The sequence below is a fragment of the Staurois parvus genome, unplaced genomic scaffold (assembly GCF_062004578.1).
Source record: "Staurois parvus isolate SC_StPar_1 unplaced genomic scaffold, SC_StPar_1.0 ptg000732l, whole genome shotgun sequence".
In the NCBI taxonomy this organism is placed as follows: Eukaryota; Metazoa; Chordata; class Amphibia; order Anura; family Ranidae; genus Staurois; species Staurois parvus.
In genome coordinates, this window is record NW_028318528.1 from 1,009,558 (window position 1) to 1,036,844 (window position 27,287).

The 27,287-nt window shown below is 42.2% G+C and overlaps 1 protein-coding gene across 2 annotated transcripts in view; it reads left to right on the forward strand.

Annotated features, from left to right (window-relative positions):
* The window catches only part of COL5A3 (collagen type V alpha 3 chain), a 355,418-nt gene that overhangs the window by 239,965 nt on the left and 88,166 nt on the right, over window positions 1-27,287 (forward strand). For both annotated transcript variants that reach the window (XM_089653980.1, XM_089653982.1), the window contains 9 exons: window positions 5,731-5,868; window positions 5,948-6,106; window positions 7,432-7,473; window positions 7,571-7,612; window positions 8,364-8,426; window positions 21,169-21,243; window positions 25,371-25,451; window positions 26,707-26,763; window positions 27,110-27,163. In XM_089653980.1, the coding sequence (XP_089510106.1) occupies window positions 5,731-5,868; window positions 5,948-6,106; window positions 7,432-7,473; window positions 7,571-7,612; window positions 8,364-8,426; window positions 21,169-21,243; window positions 25,371-25,451; window positions 26,707-26,763; window positions 27,110-27,163 (711 nt within the window). The remainder of the gene's footprint in view (window positions 1-5,730; window positions 5,869-5,947; window positions 6,107-7,431; window positions 7,474-7,570; window positions 7,613-8,363; window positions 8,427-21,168; window positions 21,244-25,370; window positions 25,452-26,706; window positions 26,764-27,109; window positions 27,164-27,287) is intronic.

Consider the following 27,287-nt stretch of genomic DNA (forward strand, 5'->3'; position numbering starts at 1 on the left):
CGTGTGAGTGCCATTATTCGCAGTGCCCATTCTGAAAAGATGACCCCAGATGGTGATACATATCAAGGGATTCCGGAATCTCTATACCGAGGAGACCAGTTGGTGATACGATGTGTGACCTGACCAGGGAACAGATGACCCACTAATTGCGTGGTGACGCAGGATTTCATATTGCGTATTTTATACGAACTTCTGGTGAGTGCGCATTTCATTCATTTGAAACACAGCATCTGTCACTCCCGGATCAGGATATCCACACACTTGGAATTGTGATCCCTCTGGATCCACACGGTTTTCACCATATTGGACAATCTAATCACTGGAAATCACCAATAGGTGATATCACTTACCTGCACTTGTTGTAATATTATTATAGAAGTGTGTTTATATCGTTATAACATATTTATCTAATCGCTCATCACTATTTAGCACTGCACATGTCCTTTTTGACTTGTATACTTTTGGAGATTTTTTGGTTACCTTTTATTTGGTGTTCTAGCAGCTATTTTGATTCTCTCTTTATCTACTCCAGTGTAGCGCTCGCTAAACATTCCTTCTTTATAAAATAGAACATCAATTTGCCCCCACTAACGATTAGAAAAATCAATTGAACGTTCTTAAAATGAAAATGTTCAGCAAAATTCTACTAGTGTATGGCTAGATTAAGCCTCATTCAGCCTGATGACCTGGAAATAATACTCTGGTATATAAGGGTCAAATGTATCCTGGTCACGTAAAAGAAGTCAATAAATGAGAATGAACTACTATTAAGTGCAGCACTTTTATTTAGAATCAGCTCGGTGTTAATCAACCACCTGCAAACAGTTAATTAGGGGTTGCCAGACCAAGCTGACCATTTCATGATTTATGATTGCAATCTCTGCCAGGTTTCATCCATAACCTTGCTTTTTCACAACATGTGACATCTGTTTTCCACCCTCTCATCCTGGCATTAACTTCTCCCAAAAAGCTTGTGAATTCCCATGTCATTAACTAAAACCCATGTCATTTCATCTCAGCGCTCATGACACCCATTGATGTATCTGTGCCCCTCGTCTTGGGCTGGGCCGTTTCTGCAAGGAGCCTGTTGTGACAAGACTCTGGTCACCTCTGCAACAACTGGCAACTGACCATTTTCCACTGCAGTAAACCTTTTCCTAAATGAGGAAAAATTAGAACAGATGTTACCATAGCAAATACCAAGTAATTCCTCGTATTGCACAGCAGTATAGTGACACCCTTACTGACATATTCCTGAAGAATGCCATGGAATATATCCTTAGTACCAGAAGATGACCTGTTTATAAAAACTAAGGAAAATAAGTTAAAGTGTTACTAAACCCACAACAATAAAATCAGTCTGTATATGCAGTAAATCATGCTATGGAACCTAAGGGGTTAATCCTCTGCATTGTGTAGAAAGGCAATTCAATTCTGTCTTCTCTGATCCTCCCCTTCTTCTACTGTCCCCAGTCCATCTGCTGATAGAACAGAGCCCTGGGGGAAACAGGACATGCTCATTTGGTGTGTATTGCTAGAGGGTTTTTTTTTATGGGAGAATGCATGTGATCAGCACAGGGCACTCAGCACTGTCCAGACAGAGGGTCAGGGGTTATTCAGCCTCATAGGACAATCAGGGGAGAATGAAAACTCCTCCTACAAGCTTTAACTAGTGTTCTGCTGGACACTGATGGGAAAAGGTATTTAGCAAATTATATTTACTAAAATAATTGAATTTCCATGTTGTGTGTACTGTGGGAGACCAGATATAGTGAATGCTGGGTCCAGGGAGACCGGATATAGGGAATGCAGGGTCCGGGGAGACCGGATATAGTGAATGCAGGGTCCAGGGAGACCAGATATAGTGAATGCAGGATCCAAGGAGACCGGATATAGTGAACACAGGGTCCGGGGAGACCAGATATAGTGAATGCAGGGTCCGGGGAGACCAGATATAGGGAATGCAGGGTCCAGGGAGACCAGATATAGTGAACGCAGGGTCTGGGGAGACCAGATATAGTGAATGCAGGGTCCGGGGAGACCGGATATAGTGAACGCAGGGCCCGGAGAGACCAGATATAGCGAATGCAGGGTCCAGGGAGACCAGATATTGGGAATGCAGGGTCCGGGGAGACCAGATATAGTGAATGCAGGGTCCTGGGAGACCAGATATAGTGAATGCAGGGTCCAGGGAGACCAGATATTGGGAATGCAGGGTCCGGGGAGACCAGATATAGTGAATGCAGGGTCCTGGGAGACCAGATATAGTGAATGCAGGGTCCGGGGAGACCAGATATAGTGAATGCAGGGTCCGGGGAGACCAGATATAGTGAATTCAGTGTCCAGGGAGACCAGATATAGTGAATGCAGGGTGACGAGCCCAGTGGCAGTTACTTAGCACTGATATTTTAGTCCAGCAAAGTGACAGCCAGACTATAATTGACTGCATTGGCTATGAGCTCTATGTTAGTTTATGAATTTATGTATATAAGGCTTTTTGTCATTTAGGTTGGCTCCACACTTGTGGGCTTGCAGTAACAAGCATTATCGCAACGTACAGTATTGTGCTGTATATGTGCGTTCTTGTGCATTGCTATCCACTGTGCACAGTTACTGTATAAGCAAATGCACCTGCGTTACAGCCTACAATGCACACATGTGAATGCTCTATGCGTTGCGCTGTCATAAGCTACAGCAACATAGATCTGTTTTTAGTGCATTGAGACTCATTAAGGCCAGATTCACGTCTATACACAGGTGCTTATTGCATTGCAGGTTAACGCATACTATATGTGTTGCATTTATTGCCATTAACCACTTGCCCTCCGGAGGATTCACCCCCCTTCCTGACCAGGCCATTTTTTTGCAATACGGCGTTACTTTAACTGACAATTGCGCAGTCATGCAACGCCCAAATTAAATTTACATCCTTTTTTTCCCACAAATTGAGCTTTCTTTCAGTGGTATTTGATCTCCTGTGCGTTTTTTATTTTTTGCGCTGTAAACAAAAAAAAACTGAAAATTTTGGAAAAAAAAGCTATATTTTTTACATTTTGCTATTAACCATGTCCAGTAAAAAAAAAACAAATACAATTTCCTCATAAATTTAGGCCGAAATGTATTCTGCGACATGTCTTTACTAAAAAAAAAATCCCAATACGTGGAAATTAATTGTTTTACATGAAAGTTATAGTATTTACAAATGGCGGTATATATACTGGGATTTTTTTTTTAACTAGTAATGGCAGCGATCAGCGACTTATAGTGGGACTGCAGGTCTGCGGGGGGCATTCTGATACTGGGGGAAACATATTTGGTGTCACTGACATTCCCAGTGACACCAATACAGTGATCAATGCTAATGAAAAGCACTGACACAGTGCTTATGGCACTGGGCAGGAAGGGGTTAACATCTGGGGCGATCAAAGGGTTAACTGTGTGCTATGTGAGTGCTTTACACTCTAAGCACACTGCTTTGTATGGCTGTGCTATGCAGGAGCTGACAGGGGAGAGATCTGTATTGTTTATACACAGGTCTCTCCCCCATCAGTAATACTAGGAGATCGCCGGGCAATTTTGCGCACCCGTTCTGCCCTGTAGCAGTATTTCTGCTATAGGACGGCTCAGAAGCAGTTAATTTTGAACATATGTAAACAGCTGAACGGTGGCAGTGCATAAACGACCTCCCCGCTCCCTGCTTGTGCGTGCTCCCTGGGAGCGTGCAGCACCGAGATCCGGTGCCCGCTGTGTCCTCCGGACACAGTGGAACACCGATCGTTGTACGAGACCTCTGTGCGAGGTCCCGATCATGTGATCACTGATTGGCCAATCAGTGATCACATGCAGAGTAGTAAGCAAGATGTCACTTCTGACATCATTGCTTACTACATGTGAAATCTGTGACCAATTCACATCAGCCTTGAACCATGTGACAAGCTGTGACCAATCAAAGCTCACACAGTATTTCTCAATGGCTGCAAGAATGCAGCCAGAGAGAAGAAATTATTGCTTTTACAGCCTTTATGGGTGTAAAAGCAATCAGTGTAAAAAAAATCAGTGCAAAAACGTTTAGTATAAACTAATTTGGATTATTTTTTTTTTTTTACTAAAAAGATAACGCAATACATTTTGGCCAAGATTTATGATGAAATATTATTTATTTGCAAAATTGTATAAGAGAAACACTTTTGTGTCAAACTTTTTGGACTTTTTCATTTACATAGCAAAAAAAAATAAAAATCCCAGTTATAAATAAACACCACCAAAATAAAGCTTTATCTGTCTCAAAAAAATGCTAAAAAATTAATATAGGTACAGTGTTGCATGACCGCGCAATTGTCATTCAAAGTGTGATAGCACTGAAAATCGGCCTGGACAGGAAGGGGGTAAAAGTGTCCAGACTTGAAATGGTTAAGGACCAATTCAAAGTAAGCCAGTGGTGGACTAAGATTAATGTGTATCTAATCAATTTTTTTTTTGGCTTTTGTTTTGGATAGAGTAAGCAAGGTTTTGGCTTTAGATATACAGCACTTTAACTGTCCTGGCAATCAGTGTTTAGCAGTTTATATTCTTGAACAGGGATCTCCAAAATATTCTAAACAAAGTGCCAGGTTACTGTTCTTTGCACTTTTGGGGGCCGGACTGTGGCCAATGGGAGTAGAAAATGGCCTGCTGTCAGTGGGAGTGAGCAATGGGGTTGATTTACTAAAAACAAATTGACACTTTGCAAAATGTAGTTGCACTCTGCAAGTGCAGTTGCTTCAGAGCTTAGTAAATGAGGTAAGGCTTCTCTTTGCAAAGAATACCCATACAAGTGCAAGGAAAATAAAAAAACAGCATTTTTACTTGCACGTGATTGGATGATGGAAGTCAGCAGAACCTCTGCTTATTTACTAAGCTCTGCAGCAACTGATCTTGCAGAGCGCAACTGAATTTTGCAAAGTGCACAGTCGATTTGCCTTAAGTAAATCAACCCCATTGTCCCATCTTTGGTATTAGGGGAAGGAATAGTGCCTCATAATTGTTTTCAGTGACAGGAATAGTGCCCCATTGTCAGTGCTAGTGGCAGGGACTATGCCCCACTGTTGCTGACAGTGGGGGGGGAAATGCCCCAAAGCCCAATAAAAGTAAGCACATGGCCGCATCCAGCCCCTAGGCCAGTTTGGAGAAGACTGCTCTTGAACATTGGCAAGTCTTTTCTTCCTTGGGGAAACAATAAAGTTTTTATACTAGCATAGTATTAGTCAACTATGGTTTTATATTATACTAAACATTACCAGTTTATATGGACCACCTAAAAGAGGGTACAGTAAGTAGTCTCAGGTAAAGTCAGAGTCAACAGACGAAGGTGATCTAGACACCAGACAATCCAGGTAAAAATGACAGACTGGATTTACAGCAGAAAGCATTTTTGTTACTCTTGTAGGGTGCAATATTGTCAAACAAGGGGAAAATTATTGTTGCAACTTTTCTGATGACTACAGTATTGAAGTCAACATCACTGCAAACATAGTCCTTATTAAAGAAGATACATAATGCAGGGTCACCTACATACACCCAGATGTAGCACAGGCAGACATCTCAAATGCTTTGACCAGCCACTCTGGCTGTCCCATCACTTGTTGCTGAGTTCACCTTGTTTTGCCAGCTGAGCTCCTGCCTGAAACTGTTCAGCCTTAATTCTTTCATACTCAATAAAAATAACTTATTCTTTTTGTTAAATCACCAAAGACAGAAAAAAAAACAAAGCCTACAGAAGACCCCCTTTTCTCAGAATATGAATTTCCAGACTACTTCTTCACACCCCCACCTGAAGAAGACATCACTGTGTCCACCGTAACTGTCAGCATCAATGCAACTGACTATGAGGTAATGTACAGATTTATCCATACATGTTGTGACTTATGTAACATCAATTTGATGATTCTATTAATGTTGTCCCCCATAGGACATAACTGAAGAGTATGTGACCGGAGAAGAGGAAGACAACCAAAAACCAGATGACTATGAAATGAGAGAGTATGACGAAGAGGACTTTGAAGAAGGGGACAATAGATATGGTCCTCAGGAGCGTGGTACAGTGCAGACCAAAGAAACCGAACCTGAGGTAATGAGATATAATGTATACTATAAGTCATAGTAAATATTGACATTCTTGATTTAAGTTGTCAGTATGATGGATAGGTCAATGTTCATAACCTGAGCCTCTATATTTGTCTACATTATTTTATATACCTGTTGACAGTTCATTGAAATACAATCAAGACTGGGCATGTGTTCTCCAAACCTACCTAACAATTGATCTAAGATGTCTTTCTCTGAAGAAAGGGTACAGCATTGCCTTCTCAAAGCAGAAAGTACTATCCATATCATTGTTCCTATCACATATAAGTTATATAAAGTAGTAGAGCCATGCCAAGTGTTCCTTCTGTTGCTAGAGCCAGCTGTGCATCCAGAACTAATAATTTATTGTACAAGCACAACCTTAGTATAGGGCCAGTTTTCTAACATACATACAGCACTTTCAACCTTCTTAACTCTCATCAGAGAGAAGCAAAATGCAGACTTTTTAAAACAGAAGGTATTTGCAGGTCTCTCATCTATCACCAATACAAAAAATAAGGTGCCTATCCCTTCTTTTAGGATAGTAGGTAGATCCATTAAAAACCTTCCTTTCTAAACATTGGCCAACTCTTAGTTTATAGCACATATTCAGTCTAATATTATAGAGTTACATATTCCAAACTGCATCTGTTTCAGGCTTATTGACCATTATTAGTACACAGTGTGAAGTAGTTTTTATGGAGCAGGGCTTGAAGAGCAATGAAAAAGTATAACAAGCTATGGTGAGATGGGCCAAGTGGGATTTCAAATAAGACAAGTGAGACCTGTAGATACCTTCTATTTTAAGAAGGTTCCGTTGTGTTTTTTCCACTGTTTCAGTGAAGGCCCTTTTGGTTTCTTCTTGCCCACCTCACCAAAATCTGTTGGGTTATAACTTTTTGTAATTCTCTACAGTGAAACATAGAAGCCATGGCTTCTGTGGAGTAGAACTTTGGGAACATTAAAATTGTACAACCTCTGACGAGCTTAATCAAAGCAAACAAACCTTCAGTAAAACTCTTCAATAACACTTTCAATAATATTTCAATAACAAAAAAAGATGTATTCCTGTATGTATGATGTTTAAACCTCACAATACAGATGTAAGGTTTTGAAGATTATCCCCGCATAATTAGCTCTCCATCTAGAAGCACTAGTTTGTGTTACAGTTACTGGAATTGAATTTTACCACCCATTATTCAAAACTAATAAGTAAAAATCCAAATCTAAAGTATTACCTTTTAGAAAATGTTGCATGCTGGTTAGAGTATAGCATGTGGGTGTGTTTGCTTTTAAGTCTAATTTACTATTTTTACTGTTTGTGCTTAGAGCTTGAAGGGAGAGAAAGGAGAGCCCGCTATAGTGGAGCCTGTGAGTAGAATTTCTCCAATTGCATCATGATGTCTACATTTCTGATGGTACAGTCCTAAATTAAGTCTTGGTGAAAATTATTTCATGCTTGTTTCAGGGCACCGTGATTGAGGGTCCGATAGGATTCCCTGGGCACTCGGTATGTATAACAGGTTGTGGGACTGTGATTCTAAATATTTTTTAAAATCCTTTTGTATTAGGAGGGGGTATTCCAAGCATTTTTATCTATGTATTCAATGTATTACGTTTCATACTGTGCTGCTAAATGCAAAATTTTTCAGCAGACTCATAATTCAGGAGTATACATTAAAGCACCCCTTAACTGAGCCACAAAAGTATGTTTCAGCAGTTAGTGTAGCCTCCATTAAGACACACTGAAATTAATTTTATGAGCTCTCTCAGTGGATCGTCTGTAGAAATATATGGAGAACTCACCAATCAATGTAGATACTTCCATACCACAATAAGCAAGGGTTTGCCCATGGTTTATTTGCAGGCCAAGACTTAAAGCCAAAGTTGACAATATCCCGAAGTAGAGCTTTTTGGCTAATAAAGTCCTTTTAAAGCCTTTTCTTGGGCAGTGCTCATAATCTTAAAAGTTTAAAAAGACTTGCCCTGTTGGCAACTCTAGCAGAAAAGTCTTTCTTCCAGCCCCTAACTATGTAGGGCCAATATAGCAAGCCATGAATACTAAGTCAAGACTGGTGCTCAGACAGGCAACGCTCTCTCAGAACACAACTGAAACTAAAATATTGGCATTCCTGTGATACATGGTAAAGGACAGTAATTTTTCTTGTTCTGTGCATTTGTTATTGGCTTTCTACATATGTTTTGCATAATTAGCATATGTCATTTTGTAAACTACATTACATTTTATGTGTCCTGTCTAGGGAGAACCAGGACCGGCTGGACCTTCAGGAACTCCTGGACCACCTGGAGATCCAGGCGAAAGGGTAAGAGCCTACAGTAATTTACATTTAACTGCATATTACCTATTAACTGTGGTAAAATGAGATGTATTTTTTTTCTTAGGTGATCAGATTATTTGATACATTGTTTTTATGGGTTTTATTGAAAGCTTTTTTAGACTGGTAATCATTCTCCATCAAAATAGCACATTGGCTTTTTGATTTAAAAATATCCAAACTTTAGTAATGCTTCTTAGGTTCAAAAGATAGAAATCCATATTGACCTTCATATTGACCAGATGTTTGCTTGTTACCATAGCAGCCCTAGAGAATTTGGTTGTAGCAGAGTTAAGCTGGCCATATACTGCTCAAATTTGATCTGGTTTCTGATGATCCAGCTAAACTTTGAGCACTGGGTGGCCTTGTTGGTAGCCTACCGCCTGGCATCCTTTGATCCGAAAATTGAACGAGGCGGCCAGATAGTTCTTGCCCGAATGATGGCTGCAGCCAATCAGCTGACCCCACTGTATTCTGACAGCTACAGGTGACAGCTGTCGGAATACAGGAGCCTTAGTGGAAGATTCATAAATCCACGCCATTTATTGTGGATGGAGGATTCTGTTGGATTTTGTTCCTTATTAGTATATGGCCAGCTTTAGGTATGACAGGCATAACTGTTTACTAGAATGATTCTGCAGAGAACTAAGGAAAGAACCCTGCCTTTAGCATCTCTTCTACAATGTGACCTCCTAGAGCAGCGGTGGTAAAATGCGTTTATTGGTGGCAGTTAACGAATCCATAAAAAAAAACTTCAGCTTCATAAAGAGTTGAACTACATGTGTGAAACTGTTATATTTATCAATGGATTTCTAATTCTGGTTGGGTCCGTAAACACATGCTGTGTCACACTACATAGGCATGTGACAACCCTCTTTCCTTGTTCAGCTTTGCAGCTTCCTGTGTCACTGTGTCTCCTCCTTCTGCCTGCTCATTGGACAATAAATTGGCACCATCAAAAAACAAATAAATTGCCCTGTGGACAGGTAGGATAGATGAAGCTGTAAAGTTAAACCAGGAATAGAATAGTCATCTTCCTAGCTATGCAGCGCATCAAGGGTGCGCATAATACAGTAGTATATGAACAGTTCATAAATACGTTTCACACATTTGAATAATGTTTAGCTTCAACTTCGTGCTAAAGTTACCAATTAAAAGCTGGCACCCAGTGGTCACTTTATCTCTGTGAGCACCCCAGGAGTGTACAAATCAGGATTTTTATTATACTTCCCTAACAACAAAATCTGAGCTATGCACCATCTACTGACAGATAAGATGTCTGAGGACCCCATGCCTAGGGGCAGGCTCTTCAGATGTCTTTAATGTCAGCAGATAATGCATGCATTGCACTTTGATCCTGCTGTTTGTTGCTTCCCCTGATTGCCATTTTTTTTGAGGTTGAGTTGCAGGAGTTAACTGGATAGTGAATTGAGTGTGATGCCCCCACTCTGACTCTGATACAGGAGCTCTTTTCCATAAATACACCTGTCCTGAGCCTTTCTCTTATTGGAATACAGTTGACTTTGAGCACTATCACCAGTGTGCTTTTGTTTGCATTTGGAAAGTTTAGAACCTTTTTCAGTATTTTATCCATATCTGTATCCCCGTTAAGGCGTACCTTCACTTTCAGTCTCAGTGAAAGGAAATGAGTTAAAATCTCTCTATTGGAAGATTGGCAGAAACGCGCACCAGAGGATCTATCTCTTTACACAGCAATCAAAACCCACAAGAGGTTTCATCCCCTTTCACAGTGACCAAAGCCCACCAGAGGATCCATCCCTTTTCTGCAGTGATCAAAGCACACCAGAGGATCTCTCTCTTTCCACAACTATCAAAGCCCACAAGAGGATCTATCCCCTTTCACAGTTATCAAAGCCCACCAGAGCATCCATTCCATTCCACAGTGATAAAAGTCCACCAGATGATCCATCCCTTTCCACAATTATAAAAGTCCACCAGAGGATCCATCCCTTTCCACAATTATAAAAGCCCACCAGATGATCCATCCCTTTCCACAATTATAAAAGCCCACCAGATGATCCATCCCTTTCCGCAATTATAAAAGCCCACCAGATGATCCATCCCTTTCCACAATTATAAAAGCCCACCAGATGATCCATCCCTTTCCACAATGATAAAAGCCAAGCAGAGGATCCATTTCTTTCCACAACGATAAAAGCCCACCAGAGGATCCATCCTTTTAAATAATGATAAAAGCAGTACTAGGGTCGTTAGTTCAAATCCCAGCCATGGCACCACCTGCCTGGAGTTTGCATGTTCTCCCTGTGCCTGCGTGGGTTTCCTCCAGTTACTCCGGTTTCCTCTAGCACTCCAAAGACATGCTGGTAGGTTATTTGGATCCTGTCTAAATTGGCCCTAATATGTGTATGTATGAATGTATGAAGGGACCTTAGATTGTACACCCCTTGAGGGTTAGTGACTGATGTGAATGTACAATATATATGTAAAGCGCTGCGTAAATTGACGGCGCTATATAAGTACCTAAAATAAATGAATAAATAAATAAAAGCCCACCAGAGGATCCATCCCTTTCCACACTACTAAAAGCCCACCAGAGAATCCATCCCTTTCCACACAAATAGAAGCCCACCAGAGGATCCACCCCTTTCCACAATGATAAAAGCCCACCAGAGGATCTATCCCTTTCTACAATATAAAAGGCCCACTCCATCTATACCTTTCAATTCTATCCAAAACAAAAAAGAATATTGTGATTGTTTTTTGGCTTTAAAAGACAATTTTATTTTCAAAAACCCACTAGCTCACCCTACTTGACCCCGTTACCCAATCCAATCTAGAACCAGCCCCACCGAGATGCTTAACTTTCTATGACAGCAGCCTTCTTCTCTCTTCCCTTCTTGGCCCCAAATCTTTTTTGGCTCTGGACGTGCCTGTGCAGTAACTCCCCCATAGACTTGAATGAGACTGTGCCTTTTTTGTCGCTAGTGATGGAGCATGGTACCATACAAGCCTAGGAGAACTTACAGTGTAGGTGAGGCCAGTGGAGGAGACAGTTTAGGGCCTAAGGGTAAAATCACCGGAGAAGGCAGCCTGTCCGGGAGTAGTCATTAAGCATTTGGGTGATTGGGGCCCTAAGTTTCATTAGGTTAGCTGGCTGGGGAGGGTGGCCTGTGAGTTTTAGGTTAAACAAGAACTTGTTCTTTAGGGGACTTTGAGCAATACCTCAACAGCTGTTGTAGATTAGGAGTTCTCGGAGTGACACAGCTCCTCCTCGTGGCTGAAGATTGATTACAATGAATGGAGATTTTCAGATACTTGGCTGAGAGAAATCAGACCAAACAATAAAACATTTCACTAATACTTGGACCTGATCCTACACAAGTCTCTTCAGAGACATAGCATTCACATGAAAATAATTATAAGAACATTGTGACAGTATGCACTGTAATGTTGTCTGTGGAGGAAACATCTCTTACAGGCCATACTGCAGTGTGTTCATTGCACAACATTTGGGGCAAAGTAATGCGAATATTACTATAGTGTACACATATTTGGTAGTGACAAACAATGATCAGCTCCCGACACCTATCTCTGCAGTCCTGTTGGTGCACATAATTCACAATCTGTAATTTTCTTGATTATTTTAAGTCCAACTCTGGAAAACTTAAGATGATCCCTTGCAGTGGGGCTGCACCTACACTACAAGGACGAATTGTTCTTTTGAGTCCAGGTGGCAAAGAAAAGAAGATCTACTTACCGAATCCTTTGCTTCTCTGTGCTGCCAGACCCTACAATATCTTCTCCCCCATGCTTCAGCAGTCTAAGGTCCTGAAATTATCAAGACAGATGCAGGGTTTACAGCCCTGCATTAGATGTGAGGACACTGAGGGACAATCCACTGCCAGGGCATGGGGGAGCACCATCTGCAGGGATAGTGGAGGATCTGGTAAGTTAAAGTGCAAAAACTCTTCCCTAAACTAAATGAGCAATTAACCCCTGCAGTGGGCTGTGTCTGCACTTTAAGTTTCCAAGAGTTGGGCTTTAAAGTGTAGCTTTTTTTTGTTTTAGAAAAAAAAATGAGATCTTCTGTCACGTTTTTATTGCTGTCTGTGTCACCGTTGGGGAGCTGTTTGTCCTGGTGACCATTGTCATACCTCCCACTTTTGTGAGTTGGGAAAGTGGGACATATAGCATAAAATATGTAGGCAAAGGACAATGCCTGCATTCCCTGTGGGCCATGAGGGTAATGCACAAAAAATTATTGTTTTACCAAAAATAGCTTTTTTTGTTGCACTGCACTTCCTACATTTTGGCTTTTCAAAGTAACAAATTGAATAATTTAAGGATTAGATAAGAGGTTTGGTGCAGTAAAACACTTTTGATAGTGAAAGCGGTTGTAAAGGCTCTATATGTTTTAGCATTTTTAAACAAACTTGTTATAGTTACCTGCCCTGTGGGAAGCTTTGTACAGAGCAGCCCTGTTCCTCCTCTTCTCGTGTCCCCTGCCGGCGCTCCAGGCTAATCTTCCTCTCGGTGCACCCCCATAGAAAACTGCTTCCTGAGAGCTCACTCCCAAATTCCCACCCCCCCCCCCCCACTCCCTCCTCATAGGATTTGATTGACAGCAGCAGGAGCCAATGTCTCCTGTTGCCTCAGTAAAGCCTGTAAGAACCGAGAGAGGGGAGAGAGCTGCAAGAGACATGCACATTGCTGGATTGAGATAGGACTCAGGTAAGTATAAGGGGGGAATGAGGGGGCAATACCATTAAGGTAAAATATGTCTAACCTTTAGAACCACTTTAAATAATACATTTTTTATAGATCTTTACATCAGGCTAAAAAGAAAAAGAAAAAGAGACAGAGGGATTTGGTTCCAAAAAATGGACATTTGGAAACTATGCGGTGTTCCTGAAAGTAAGGGGAAATTCCAAATGTCAGAGTTCTCACCAGAACAAGAGGTGAGGGGAAATCATCCAACAGACACATCAGATCTACGACAAACATCAAGGAGAGGATTTCCCTCAGTTTGTAGAGAATTCTTCTCACTTTCTGCTGGGTCCCTGGGATAGGAAGTGAAGGAAAATGTCTCTAGTGGAAAACAAACAACAAAAATAAATTGACAAAGGTTATAACAATTTCTTATCTAAGGCATCTTTCACACAAAGGGTCTGACGGGTCCACCTTTCAGGTTTTTCAGGCAAACCTGATAGGACCCTCTATTCACCCCTATGGACCGGTGCATGGCCGTGGATAAGGGGGTACCACCAGTCCTCCTGTACGGGGCCCAGGCCAGCAAAAATGGGGGGGAAGTGCATGGGGTTCCCCCTAAAAGCCCTACCAGGCCATTTAGACCTGGTAGGACTTTTGAGGGGAACCCCACTTCCAAAAAATGAGGGGGAAGCATGGAGCCCCTCCTAAATTTTTACCATATCCTTGATCGGAGTACAGACCTGGCAGGACAAGGGGGGACAATCGAGCAACCCCCCCACCCTGCAGCTTACCAGGCCATGTGCCCTCGGCATGTGATGGGGACAAATACCTCTTCCCCACAACCCTGGCCCGGTGGTTGTGGGAGTCTGCAGGCAGGGGGGCTCATTTGCATCAGGGTACCCCTTTAAATAAGGTGGCACCCTGATGCTGCCCCCCCTTGTGAATGAGTAAGGGGTACCCTACCTATTCACTAAAGGAAAAAAATAAATACACCAGACTTTTGAAAAATTCCTTTAATTGAACAAAAAACCTTTAATTTAAAAAAAAAAGGCAAAAAAGCAAAAAAAAATGGTTCCATCGATGTAATCCATTGTCATTCAGCGTTGTTCCGACGACGCCAGCTCGACAAAATAAAAAAAAAAAACTGACGTCCACTGCCCCGTCTTCACCCGCCGAGCACTTGCCGCAATATGACAGGTCTGACAGTTGCCGGTTCCTTCAGAACACTGTCCCGTGCTTATGCGCAGGAGTGACGTCATCGTGGCTCAGCCAGTCAGCCGGCCAGAGCTTGCAAACCCGGAAGGAAGATCGGGTGAAGATGGAAGCTCCGGGGAGCCGTGCCAGGGCTCTGCTGGAGGGCTTTGTTTCATGGTAAGTCCTTCATAATGTGCCAGTATGCAATGCATACTGTCACATTATGGCTTTACCTTGCAGGGAGTGTTTTGTTCCCCTTTTTTATGCAGTTTACTACCCCTTTAAAATAATTTTTCAAAAGTCTAGTCTCTTTATTTTTTACATAATTTTACCCTTTAGTGAATAGGTAGGTGTACAAGTACCTCTTACTCATTCACAAGGGGGGGGGGGCAACGTCAGGGTGCCCTCATAATTAAAGGGGTACCCTGATGCTAATGACCCCCCCTGCCTGCAGACCCCCAAAACCACCGGGCCAGGGTTGTGGGGAAGAGGCCCTTGTCCCCATCAGCCCTTTGCCCTATTTTTTGGGGGTGGGGTTTCCCTTAAAATTCCTATCAGGCATAAAGGACCCAGTATGGCTTTTAGGGCAAACGCCAAGCCACCCCCCCTAAATTTTTGGGAGGTGGGGCTCCCCTTAAAAGTCCTACTAGGTCTAAAGGGCCTGGCATGGCTTTTAGGGGGAACCCCATTCACTTTTTTTTTACTTGTTTACTGTAGGGTCCCTCCTAACCTTCCTACCAGAGCTAAAGGGCCACGCTGGGTTTTTTTAATTTTTTTTTTTTTTTAATACAAATGTCTTCTTTTTTTTAAGCGTCAGTCCTGCTGCAGCAAGTTATATACATTGTGCAGATAGGTAGCTTAAGGGGACCCCCCAGGTATGATATTTAAAGGAGATTTTCTTTTTTTACTTTAAGCACTGAAAAATGACTGCCCGAGTCCCCACTGATTCACTGATTCATGTCCCTCAGGGCAGTACCTGAGTCCCCATACCACTTTTATGGCCAATAACTTGCAAATAAGCATTCAAAATGGGCATTTTGAACTTACAAGTTTGAGTCCTACATTGAGTTCAAAGTTCGCGGTCGAACGTTCATTAGGTTTGAGAGTCTGACCGCAAACCGAACACCGTGGGTGTTCGGCCCATCCGTTAAACCACCTTCTTCATATACACAATTGATCTGGTTTTTATATGTGCCGTGGAGGGCTCCACCCACAGGAATCCTCCCACCATTACATCCTGGAGTCTCAGTCCTCTTGCTGCATTCTCTTTAATGTAATATAAAGAAATTAAAGCTGAACTCCTGACAGATAGAAAAGATAGAAACTAATGCAGCGCTGTATGTATTTATACATCCTAACTGCAAGCAATGTAAATACCTATATTTGAGTTGGTCTTAGCCTCTAATAGTCCCTGTACGGCAGAGCTCAGACTGGAAGAGAAAAAAGCAGCACAAGGAAACAATCAGTTATGCTGCAGTGCAAGGAGCATGCTAATAAAAGGAGAGAGCAATGTGGAAGACAAATTTGCTCATATCTCTACTGCTTCTCTTTTCACTGTCCAATCACAGGTTGTGGTTTGAGGTGAGACCTGTGTGTGTAAGGCTCAGTTCACACCAATGCATTTTTAGTGCTTTTTGCAGAAACGCAGTACAGTCCATTTAACATGGTTTCCTATGGAATATGTTCACATTTATGTTTTTTGAGCTGCTGCGTTTTTGGAAACGGTCAGGGACTTTTTTAAAAGCAAAAAGCAGTTTTTCCTACAATAGAGTTCAATGGAGAAGCTGCTGAAATGTATGGTAGTGCAGTTTTGCTGCGTTTTGCATTTTTATTTTGCCCAGCAACAAAAAAAATTCCACTTAAAAAAAAACGCAAAACATGATAAAAACACATCAAAAAAAGCTTGTAGAAAAAAACTGCAAAACGAACTGCGAAAAGCACTGCAAAACGGACAAAAAGCAAATTGCATAGGTGCGAACGGAGCCTTAGTGAACTACAGCAGAGAAAAATCAGTACTCCTTCCCAGCCAGAAGGGGCTGTGCTGTCTGGCAGAGCTGAACTGAATGGACAAAAAAACAAATCTTCTGGCAGGTAAAACATCACCTATACATGTAATTAGTCTGTGGATTCAGTTGTTTGCCTGGAGTTCAGTTTTAGTCCTCATGCACAATGGTTGCTTTTACAGCGGCTGTTTTTGGCTTTTGACATTTTTTTCTTCAGCTAGTAAACCCCCCAGCATGTTATCCTGTGTGTCCATGCACACATAGACTGGAATCAACGTTTTTTGGCTGGGACGTATTTTGTCTGGAAAAAAAAACAGAACTAGTCGGTTTCTAGAGTTCTTTAGCTATAAAAACGCTCTAATGTTGAAAAATGCGGCAAAACATGGTAAAATGTGATTAAATGCCACAAACTGGCAAAACCAGTGAAATAAATGCTAAAAACCGATAAAGACACAAAAGCGGGAAAAATGTGGGAAAACGCCACTAAACGCTAATGCAAAAATGCTAAAAAAAAGCTGAAAAACACGTTTTTAACGTGACTTTACACAGCTAATGTTACCAGCTTTATAAAAATGTCCAGTTTGCATGAGGGCTTAAAAGATAAAGGGTGACCCACCCTTAATGAGTATAGCAGAAGGGAGTTGAAGGAAATTCGGAAGCAAAGGCCACAGCCCCAAGAGATATTAAGCAACTACTGTGTGATTTGGCTCTCCAGCATCTACCCACCACAGAAGGATGTGTTTTGTATGGGATGACCATCAAGATTCTTGCAGCTGCAGAACAATGCCATTGTGATCATTTTTAATGTTTATGTTGCTTATCTAGAGTTTATTATTATGTTAGTTTTGGATCCTTGCACCTACCCAGTAGCAAAACCTCCCAAGAATCAATTATTTTAGTCTTGGAGACAGTGGGAAGCATTCCATCACTTGCCGTCAAAGTAGATTTCCAGCCTAATCCTAACTAGCCTTTAAAAATTTTCCCTTCCCCCCCAACACCTAGGCTGTGTAAGAAAGTTGTATATACTTACCCAGGGCTTTTTTTTCAACGGGAACGCGTGGGAACGCAGCACTGAATGTATGTAATGGCAAGGGGTGCTGGTATGTGCAGGAAGGTCTATTGATGCTGGTTGCTGGGGGATCTATTGTTACTGGAGGGAATCTATTTTGTACGGTGGTCTACTGTTGCTGTGGAGGTCTGGTGTTGCTGGAGGGGGGTCTATTGTTGCTGGAAGGGATCTACTGTTGAAGGAGGGGTCTATTGTTGTTAGCTGCTGGAGAGTCTACTGATGCTGGCTGCTGGGGGGATCTTTTGTTGATGCTGGGGTGGTATTTTGTTGCCAGGGTCCGTTGTTGCTGCGGGAAACTATTGCTGCTGGCTGCGGGAAGTTTATTTATTACTTTTCTTGTTATCATTAACACCTTCCATACAAATTACTTAGCAGCACAAAATGATAATTGGCTCTGTAATCTCTATAAGAATCTATACTGGGAGGTGGGTAGGGGGTCAAACCAAAGTACTGTGCTTAGAGATGGGTTGGGGGTGGAGACAAGAAGTGATTCAGAAGGGGGGGGGGTCCTGCACTTATTCTATAAGTAAAAAAAGCCCTTTACGTACCTATTTTCAGCCCGCTTCGGTCACATGATCTGACATCTTTGTGTCTGCTGCAGGGGAGAGGATGGAGTTCCAACTGGGACATGGGAGCCTATGGATGACACCACCACTCCAGGCTTTCCCAGACGTTTGTTGAGCACTCCATCCTCTCCCCTGTAGTCAATGCTGACTGATACAGAGGAGACAGATCTTGTGAACGGACCAGAGCGGGCTGAAAATAAGTAAGTATATACATTTTTTTTTAACAGGTCAGATAGCATAGGTGTTAGAAGGAGGGAGGGAACATTTTTAAGGCTAGTTTGGTTTAAGCTCAATTCTAGCTTAGTCGTGCTGTGTAAATCTCAGGACTGGTTGGACAAAAAAAACCTTTTGGCAGAAAAAAATAGATGTATCGCAGTAATGGTTTGTCATATTCAACTGGACTTTGCCTGGGTTCACACTGATGTGGTGCCGGATTCCCTGAGATTCCTGTGTGTTTCCCGCACCGCGTCACAATCACACTCTATTCATGCAAACTGGTGTGGGTGTGAATGTTAAGTTAACGACACAAAAATAATTCGCAAAATGCAGTGAGGGTGAGTGTGAACATCCATGTGATCAGATTCCAGTACGGCGAAAAAAAGGTGCATGCAGCTTTTTTCATGCAGGTGCGGTGCGATTTGAGCCATACAAAATGGATGGGCTCCAATCGGACTGCAAAAAATCACATGTGATCTGAACAGGAATGCGGTGTGATATATTTATAAACACAGCGCTCCTAAAATCAATATATACTCATGATCTGTGATAAACACATAACATAATAAAACCATACTTTTACATGTAAATCCACTTATAGTGATATATAAAAATAAAAAATATATATAATTCAAACTTTGTGATTATTATTTATCTCAAATAATTATATATAAAGTATATTTCAAATTTCGTGATTATTATTTTAATTTAAAACAATATATTTATAGTCCCGTCCATCAATTAAGTGATTCCAAAACATTTTTTGTGATGTGATGATTTTAAATCATGCAATAGTGACTTTCCGTGATCCTCCAACCAGTAAGATTTTGCGCTCACCTCCTTCTATGCCTAACAAATAGGCTATACAGGAATGCGGTGTGATTCCTGTCCGAATCAAATGCAGTGTCACGCACCACACAAGTGTGAACCCAGGCTTACCCCCAGTTCGCGTTTTGCACGGGCACGAGAGCCCATTCATTTGAATGGACTCCCATGCCCGTGACACGCAGGGAAGAAGTCCCTGCACTTCTTTTGAAAACACAGCCCACATGGGAACCTCGGTTTCCAGTACGGTTGCGTTTTCCAGTGCGGGCGACGTGCCATTAGAACTAATGGTACCCGCCCGCAGGTCCACATTTCTCTGTGCAGGTGGTGCGGCTGCACAGATTTTCCTACGGATCCGCAGCGGTACCACCGGCACAGATGTGAACCTAGGTTTAATCAGATATTTGGAAGATGTTTTGTGACTTCAACAAGTCACATCTACAATTGTAGTATCAGAAAAATACCCCCTGGAATGTGTAAAAGTTGATTGTCCAGGAACAGGATGGGAGGTGTGAAAGTTGTGGGACCACCCAGTTCTAGTTACTTAATGCAATCATTGGTTTCAGGAAATCTGCATACGTGTTAATTCCTTGGGTTACATGACCAAAGGTGTAGACATCTCTCATTAGAGATGGTAAAATGGCGTTATACCTGGTACACAGATGGTATTGAAGGTCCCCTCCCCTGTTCAGTGATGGTTGTTCCAGTTTGATGTAGATGACCACTTTAGTGTCTCTTGCCAACCAGTTATCCTTTCTGTCCGAAATGTCTCAAAATACATATTCATGTGTGTATTTATCTTGTTACCTGAAGTTCAACTTTAGCACACATTGATAAGATTCCTGCATCAAGTTGATCTCTGTTTCATGTATATTTTAAAATCATTGAAAAGACAAAATAATCCTTTGAAAGAACAACCACTTCTTAACCTGCCCATAGATGGATTGCAAATCAGCAGGTTCAGCAGAAACTAGCCAAATTTTGATCCATCTATTGTCGTTCTAACAATCAACTTTGGTCGGACAGGACTGTTTGAAAGCTTTTCTCAGTCAGCGTCTGTCAGCAATTGCAACTGGCTGCACCTGCTGATCAGAGTTTTCTGACAGTGGAGGAGTCCCGCTGTCAGAATACAATGGCACATCGGGGAGGATTCCTCCATTCACCACACACGTGCGGGTGATGGGATTCCCTCCTTTTTTTTTTTTTTTCCGAACAGCCCTCTGGCTGATCGACTTAAAAAATAAAGGCATCTATAGCCAGCCTTAGCAGGTCAAAAAAGATAGGGCACTTTCACATGGGCATCCAGTAAAAAAGAGGCAGCTAAGCCATGATTTTACCAAGCCAACCAAAATTCTAATATTATATCTGGACAGATCTGTACAAATACTGCAGTTGTGAAGCTGTACTTTGCAGCTGCTGCAATTTTAATACAGTCTACAGAGTTTGACAAGCGGCATCACCTGACGTTACACTCGCCCATTGAGATCAATGGGAGCGCGGTGCAACCGCGAGCCAAACACTTGGCTTGGGAGGTGGAATGCCTATCAGTTGCTGCTTTACCACCCTTTCAAATCCACCGGTAAGCACTGCTGTTCATGTGAATGAGCCCTAACAAAGAAAAGTTCTGATCTCATTAGCTTATAATTAGTATCTTTCCTATGCTTTATGTGCTGGGAACAGTTTAGTTGGCACATACATCATGGCTTTAACTGACTCCAAGTGATCTTAGAGTAGGACCGACACAGTCAACAAATTATTGTGTCTGGCTTAGGGGATAAGCTAATTTTCATATTAGAGGCTCTCCCAGATTCAGGAATTGTTTCAATTGTTAATACATTCCATGTAAACATCTAAACTGCTCTGCCTTTGAAAAGTTTTTATTACTTGGTAAAAACTAAATTACAGAAGATTAGAAGGCCAACAAGTCAAAGTTGTTGTGGGGAGACTTTGATCTCTGGTATATGTGAGTGATGTATGACTTTCAGCTGAGAGATCGGTATCTATACTGTGATGTAATGTAATATGTTCAGTAGAGAATCCATTTTAATCTTGTTTTCTTCGCCTCCAGCAACACACAATTCGCTGCATGTCAATACAAGACAACTTGGATTCCTCAACATCCCTTCTATGAATGACATCCCTCCTTCTCTCTGCTTTTCTAACAGGGTCCTCCAGGAAGACCTGGACTCAATGGTGCTGATGGTATACTGGGACCTCCAGGGAATACAGTGATGCTTCCTGTGAGTACCTGTCACATCCCATGGAACTGTGGGGAGCTGGACAACTGGTCTGTTGGACACCTTAGAAGAACTTTGTGTGATTAGCATGACTCACCTCCCATGAACCCGTGATTCATCCTGTTGAGATTATATATTTATTTTGTTAGTGGTATTTATAGGCTTCCATTGGGATATTAGGAAGTACCAAAGTCTTGACATTTTTAAAAGAAATGAGTTAAACATCTGATTTTTTTCTTCAGTTGAAATCGTGTCATGCTTCATTCCAAAACTTAATGCTAATTCATTTTTTGTAGTATTGCATATACCAGTGGATACTGCTTCCTGTTAAAAAAAATACTGTAAATTATACATTGGAGCTAAGAGTAGTAGCAGTAGAAGTCATATGTAGAAGAATACATACGTGAACATATTTGAAACGTGTTTGAACATATTTGAAACGTGTGTACAAATACTTAGCAAATCCTTTATAGTAAAAACAGTAGTAGAGGAAGCTTTGCCTGTACAATGTCAACAAATAGGAGCAGAAACAAGAGGTATAGGAATAAGATATTATGCTAGAAAATGTATTAAATGCTGAGAACATGAAAGGGCAAGTCACTGCAGTGGTGGAAAAATAAGATATACCTGTGCTCAAATCCCATGACTGAAGTATTGATGATGTTGGGGCTGCCATGACCCATTACTACCATAACCCATGTACCATTCAGCTTTTTTGATATATGACACAACCACATACCTTGGATTTATATGGCCATAGCAGCCCTTTTCTTAACAACCATAAAATAACAGAATCACTTTTAATACCAAATTCTTAAACACTAACTTTACAACCACAAAGAACATAACTGACCATCTCCTTTTTGTCTCAGGTTAATGAAGGCCTGTTTTACTATTGCATCGGCTGTATCACCCACCACGTGCCTATTCATTCCTATATTGACCCCTAGCCGCAGTTACACAGGCTCAGGGACAAATTGTTAACCCTTCTGACACCGGATGCAGCCCGATGACCGATAGCCCCAACTGATGTCACTTCATAGTGACAGTCAGGGGCGGACTTACCATTTGGAAACTCGGGCACTGCCCGAGGGCCCGGGGTCAGTAGGGGGCCCCATGAGATGCCCCTGGTACCTTTTCATAGGCTTTTTTGAGTTTGGGCAAGGACACAAGGGCCCCATGATCCCGTATTGCCCGGGGGCCCCATGAGTTGTCAGTCCGCCCCTGGTGACAGTATACCCATACCGAGATGGGCCCTACCCATTACACTCCACATACTGTTTTGACCATGCTGGCCTACAGGAACCTGACACCCCTGTCTGCTGCTATGACAAAACAAAGCCTACACCCCAACCACCCGCCGATAATCAACCCATAGCTCACATCACCTTTTGAGGTCCCCAGGGAAACACAACCATACAAGGACCCTTAACGACCTCATAACAAAAAGAAAGAAAGAGAAAATATAAAACAAAAAAAAAGAATGGGAGGGAGGGTGGGCAAGTGTCTTCTCTGCTGATCAGGCTCCCACTAACCCTCAAGGAACTGCTCCCTTCCACCAGACCACTGCTGCCACTCTCAGCCACACCCTGCCCACCTTTCTTCCACCAATAAGGTAAGCCTTTTGTTTACTTAAAACTAACCAATTAAAACTGCCTAGCTGTAGCCTTCCCAGCCAACTCAGTCATGCAGACCCTACACTTATGCTTCACATACAGTGCCTGGCCTTTTCTATAGCTTGTACATGTATATAATCCATCATGTGCTAAATGGGTGTGAGTAGAGGTGTATATTATTTCTATTACATTGCAGGTCAGTGGCCAGACCTGAACCTGTAGCTCTCCCTTAACTTGTGTCTATCTGCCCCATATTGGTATTATATTCACTGTAGCATTTGCATTTTACAGAACAGGTTAGGAACTGGCCATTGAGGGATTACTTTGACACAGCTGGCCAGCTTAAACATGTATTGCAACATGTGTGAACTAAAAATCCCTGTTTTTTCCACTGCTAAGTTTGCTATAAAGGGTATGCAGTGTGCAGGTGGTTCAACCAGAATTTCTAAAGCAATGGGGGGAAGCACAAGTGCAAATTGGTGCAATGACAGCGGGCATTGGTTCATTAGTGAGTAAAGTGGGAGCATGTGGGAGAAGCGCTGAGGTTAGCTGTAGTGGTTAGAGCACTTGATATGGGGGTGGCATGAAGGCGCAGTGATATTGTTACTGCTGTGCATGCTAAAAGGTATTGGTGTCTTTTTGACTTATCCCAAAGGCTACACAATACCCTGAGAGTGGACTTGACATCAGGGGCTGACTGACAACTCATGGGGGCCCCGGGCAATAGGGGATCACGGGGCCCCTGTGTCCTTGCACAAACTCAAAAAAGCCTATGAAAAAGGTACCAGGGCATCTCATGGGGCCCCCTACTGACCTCGGGCCCTCGGGCAGTTTCCAAATGGTCAGTCTGCCCCTGCTTGACATTTAATGCTACTGATCTCCTCTAATCTGAAGTGGTTCTTATAGCTACCGTCAATCAACTAACAGCACAGGAAGTCTTCCATTACTAGCAACTTCTTTGTGGCTCCTGCATGTCACTTGATCTACTGAAGATGGCTGCAAATAAGTTATTAGCGATGAGAGACTTTCTGTGCTGGGAGCTGCTTGCTGGTATGTGCATAGATTACTGGAAGTTAGAAGAGATCAAAAGCACTGTCACTAAATGGTGCATTCAGGTCCTGCTTTCTATGCAAGTGCAGCTGGACCCCATAGACTTTTATCAGGCCTGAAGGCAGATCCATCTGGAGGCAGATCCTTCTCCTGGCCCCATAGAAGTCTATGGAGTTCTACTCACACTGGCAGTGGGAAGTAGTGGATGCCGTGACCACAGGTAAACATTGTGGCAGACCTCTAGTGGATTTGGTATCTTAGAAGATCTGAAGTGAGATGAACAGGAGTTCAAGAGAAGGGAAAAGGCACATGACAAAACCTAAAGATGAGCATGAAAATGCCCCAGTGGAGCAGGGAGAAGGTTATGTACAGAGTAGAGTTTGTACTTTGGGAATCTCTGAAAGTTGGTATGGAAGATTGAGGCTAGTAAGAGGTCTTCAATTTATAGTTATAGTAAAATGGATATACATTAAATTACCAAGAAACAAGAGAGGAAACCTATTAAACACAGGGAATAGCTACACATTATGAGACTTATAAATCTAAATGACCTTTATTACAGTACTCAAGGTGGAGTGATGTCCCATACCCACCCAACTACCAGCTTTTTGCATCTGAATGCTCTCTAGCTGATCAAACGAGAGATCACTGTAGGTCATTTTCCATTAGATTACTAAAACAAGTAATAGTTTCTGGATATTAAAAAAGAATATGGCACCTCCTATGTACTTAGTTCTATTATCCTATAATACATTGATCACTAGTCCTGACTGTCTAGTTCTAAAGTCCATTTACAGATTTCTAAACTTTTTTGTTATTTATTCTGAGAATACAAAGTGAGCATAAATATCCATCAATAGTATTATAACATGTCAAATCACATTAATCTGTGATTTATCTGTCTGTTCAGAACGTAGCCTTATAATCTCTACCACTCTGGTATTTTAAACCGTACTGCTTTGGGCCTGGACTTTTCTCAGTCTTTTCACACCAAAGGAACCCTTTGAAATAGTATTCTGGTTTTAGGAACCTTGGGATCCGTGCCACAAATGTTTATATATTCAGTTAACTGTACATTACCAACATCAGTTAGTTGTAGTTATAACTACCTTCTAAGAAAAACCTTCTAAGCCTGGTGGTCGGTGGGAAGCAAGGCCTTTTGATTGGTGTTCACAGTAGTGTTCTTAAACTTTGAAGGTCAGTGGGAAAATGTCTCCTTTACAAACAGCTAAAGAATAAATATGACAGTTAGTGGCTACATACCTGAGAGACAAGATGAGAGGCTCCATTTGTTAAATAACATTAAAGCATTACCTAAGCAAGCACCATTAGGTATCATAGGAGATTAATTTGCCTACTCTAGGAACACCTACCAACCTCTGGAGGAACCGTGGTTGAGAAAGACTGGATTAGAGGCTGTAGGATATAATTCTAAAATATTGTGTCACAATGTTTCCTGCACAGTTCCAGTATGGTGGTGATTCCAGGGGACAGACTGTGTCATTTCAAGAAGCTCAGGCACAATCCATCTTGCAGCAGGCTAAGGTACAGTATTTAGATTATTATTATTATTATTATACAGTATTTGTATAGCGCCAAAGGGTTTTCTCAGCACTGTACAGTAGCAAGGGGGACAGAACATGAGACAAGACAGTAACAATACAATACACGAGGGTTCGAGGGCCCTGCTCTTTTGAGCTTACAATCTAGGAGGGAGGGGAAGGTGGAACAGGAGGAAATGGCTGTGGGGGATGGAGTGGTGGGAGAAGTGGAGGAGGTTAGTTGTTAGGGGGGGGTCAGGTGTTAGGTGAGGTTGGGGTAGGCTTCCCTGAAGAGGAGGGTTTTCAGGGTGCGCCTAAAGGTGAGGAGGGTAGGTGACAGTCTGATGGATTGGTGTAGGGAGTTCCTGAGCATGGGGGAAGTCCTAGAGAAGTCCTGCAATCGGGCGTGGGAGGAGGAGACCAGGGAGCTAGAGAGTAGGAGGTCCTGTGAGGAGCGGAGGGCACGGGTAGGGTAGTATTTGGGTATCAGGTCAGTTAACTAGTTTGGGGCGGCGTTGTGAATGGCTTTGTAGGTCAGAGTTAGCAGTTTGAATTTGATGCGTTGGGCAATCGGGAGCCAATGAAGGGATTGGCAGAGGGGGGAGGCAGATGTGGAGCGGTTGGTGAGGTGGATGAGTCTAGCCGCTGAGTATAGGATCGACTGGAGTGGGGATAGCGTTCGTTTGGGTAGGCCGGTGAGAAGGGAATTGCAATAGTCCAGGCGTGAGATGATGAGGGAGTGTACGAGTTGTTTGGTGGTGTCTGGGGTGAGGAATGTGCGTATCTTGGAGATGTTGCGGAGGTGGAGCCTGCAAGATCTAGATAGCAGTTGGATGTGGGGTAGGAATGAGAGGTGGGAGTCCAGGGTGACACCCAGGACTTTGGTGTGTGGGCGAGATGGTGGCGTTGTTAGTAGTGATGGAGAAGATGGGGGGGGAGACCAGGAGCTCGGTTTTGGATAGGTTAAGTTTGAGGAAATGGTGCGACATCCAGTCTGATTTTGATCTACATAGAAAGCTGATTCATTTGATGTTTTCATTCCCCTTCCCAATACTATTTAGGTTTTAGAGCTGTATGTGGTTGTGGAGCAGAGAGAAAAGGGCTAGATGTCCAAAACACCTTAATCTCACTCACAACCTTGTTGTAGTATTCCTAGTCCTGTAATAAACCAAACAATTTTACTACAGGCTGATTACCTAATAGTATGTAGAAATTTTTTGATATTTATTTTACTGACTCATTTTTATTTACCATTTCAGCTGGCTATGAAAGGTCCACCTGGCCCAGTGGGTCTGACAGGGCGACATGGTCCCCTTGTAAGTATCTTTATTAACAGTTTGCACTGCATAATATTATCTACCTATCTCATCACTATAAAAGAAGTAGTTCCAAGATACAAAATACAGCTTTATGAAATTTGCAAATCATTAAATATGGTTGGCGTTTATTGGGATCTCACTGTTCAGGTATGTAATGTAAAAAAATCATAATTTATACTGGATGGGCTCCATGTGAACATTAGCATGCAGCTAGTTATAACATTTCCTATTTTCCTTATACATAATGATTTGTAATTTTTCTCACAACCATTTAACATCAGTTTTAAAATGTCTCTCGGAATTTTAATTAATAGCTTAGAATAAGTGTTATCTTTTTTTCTAGGGTCCTCCTGGGTCGCAAGGTCTAAAGGGTGATTATGGTGATAATGGCCCTCCGGTGAGTCTTTCCATACTTATTACAAGTATATTACAAGGGGAGTCATTGTCACATGGCTTCTACTGTCTGTGTCACCCTGTGGTGGGAAGGACAGACTCCATGTCACATAGCCCCCCCATCTGTG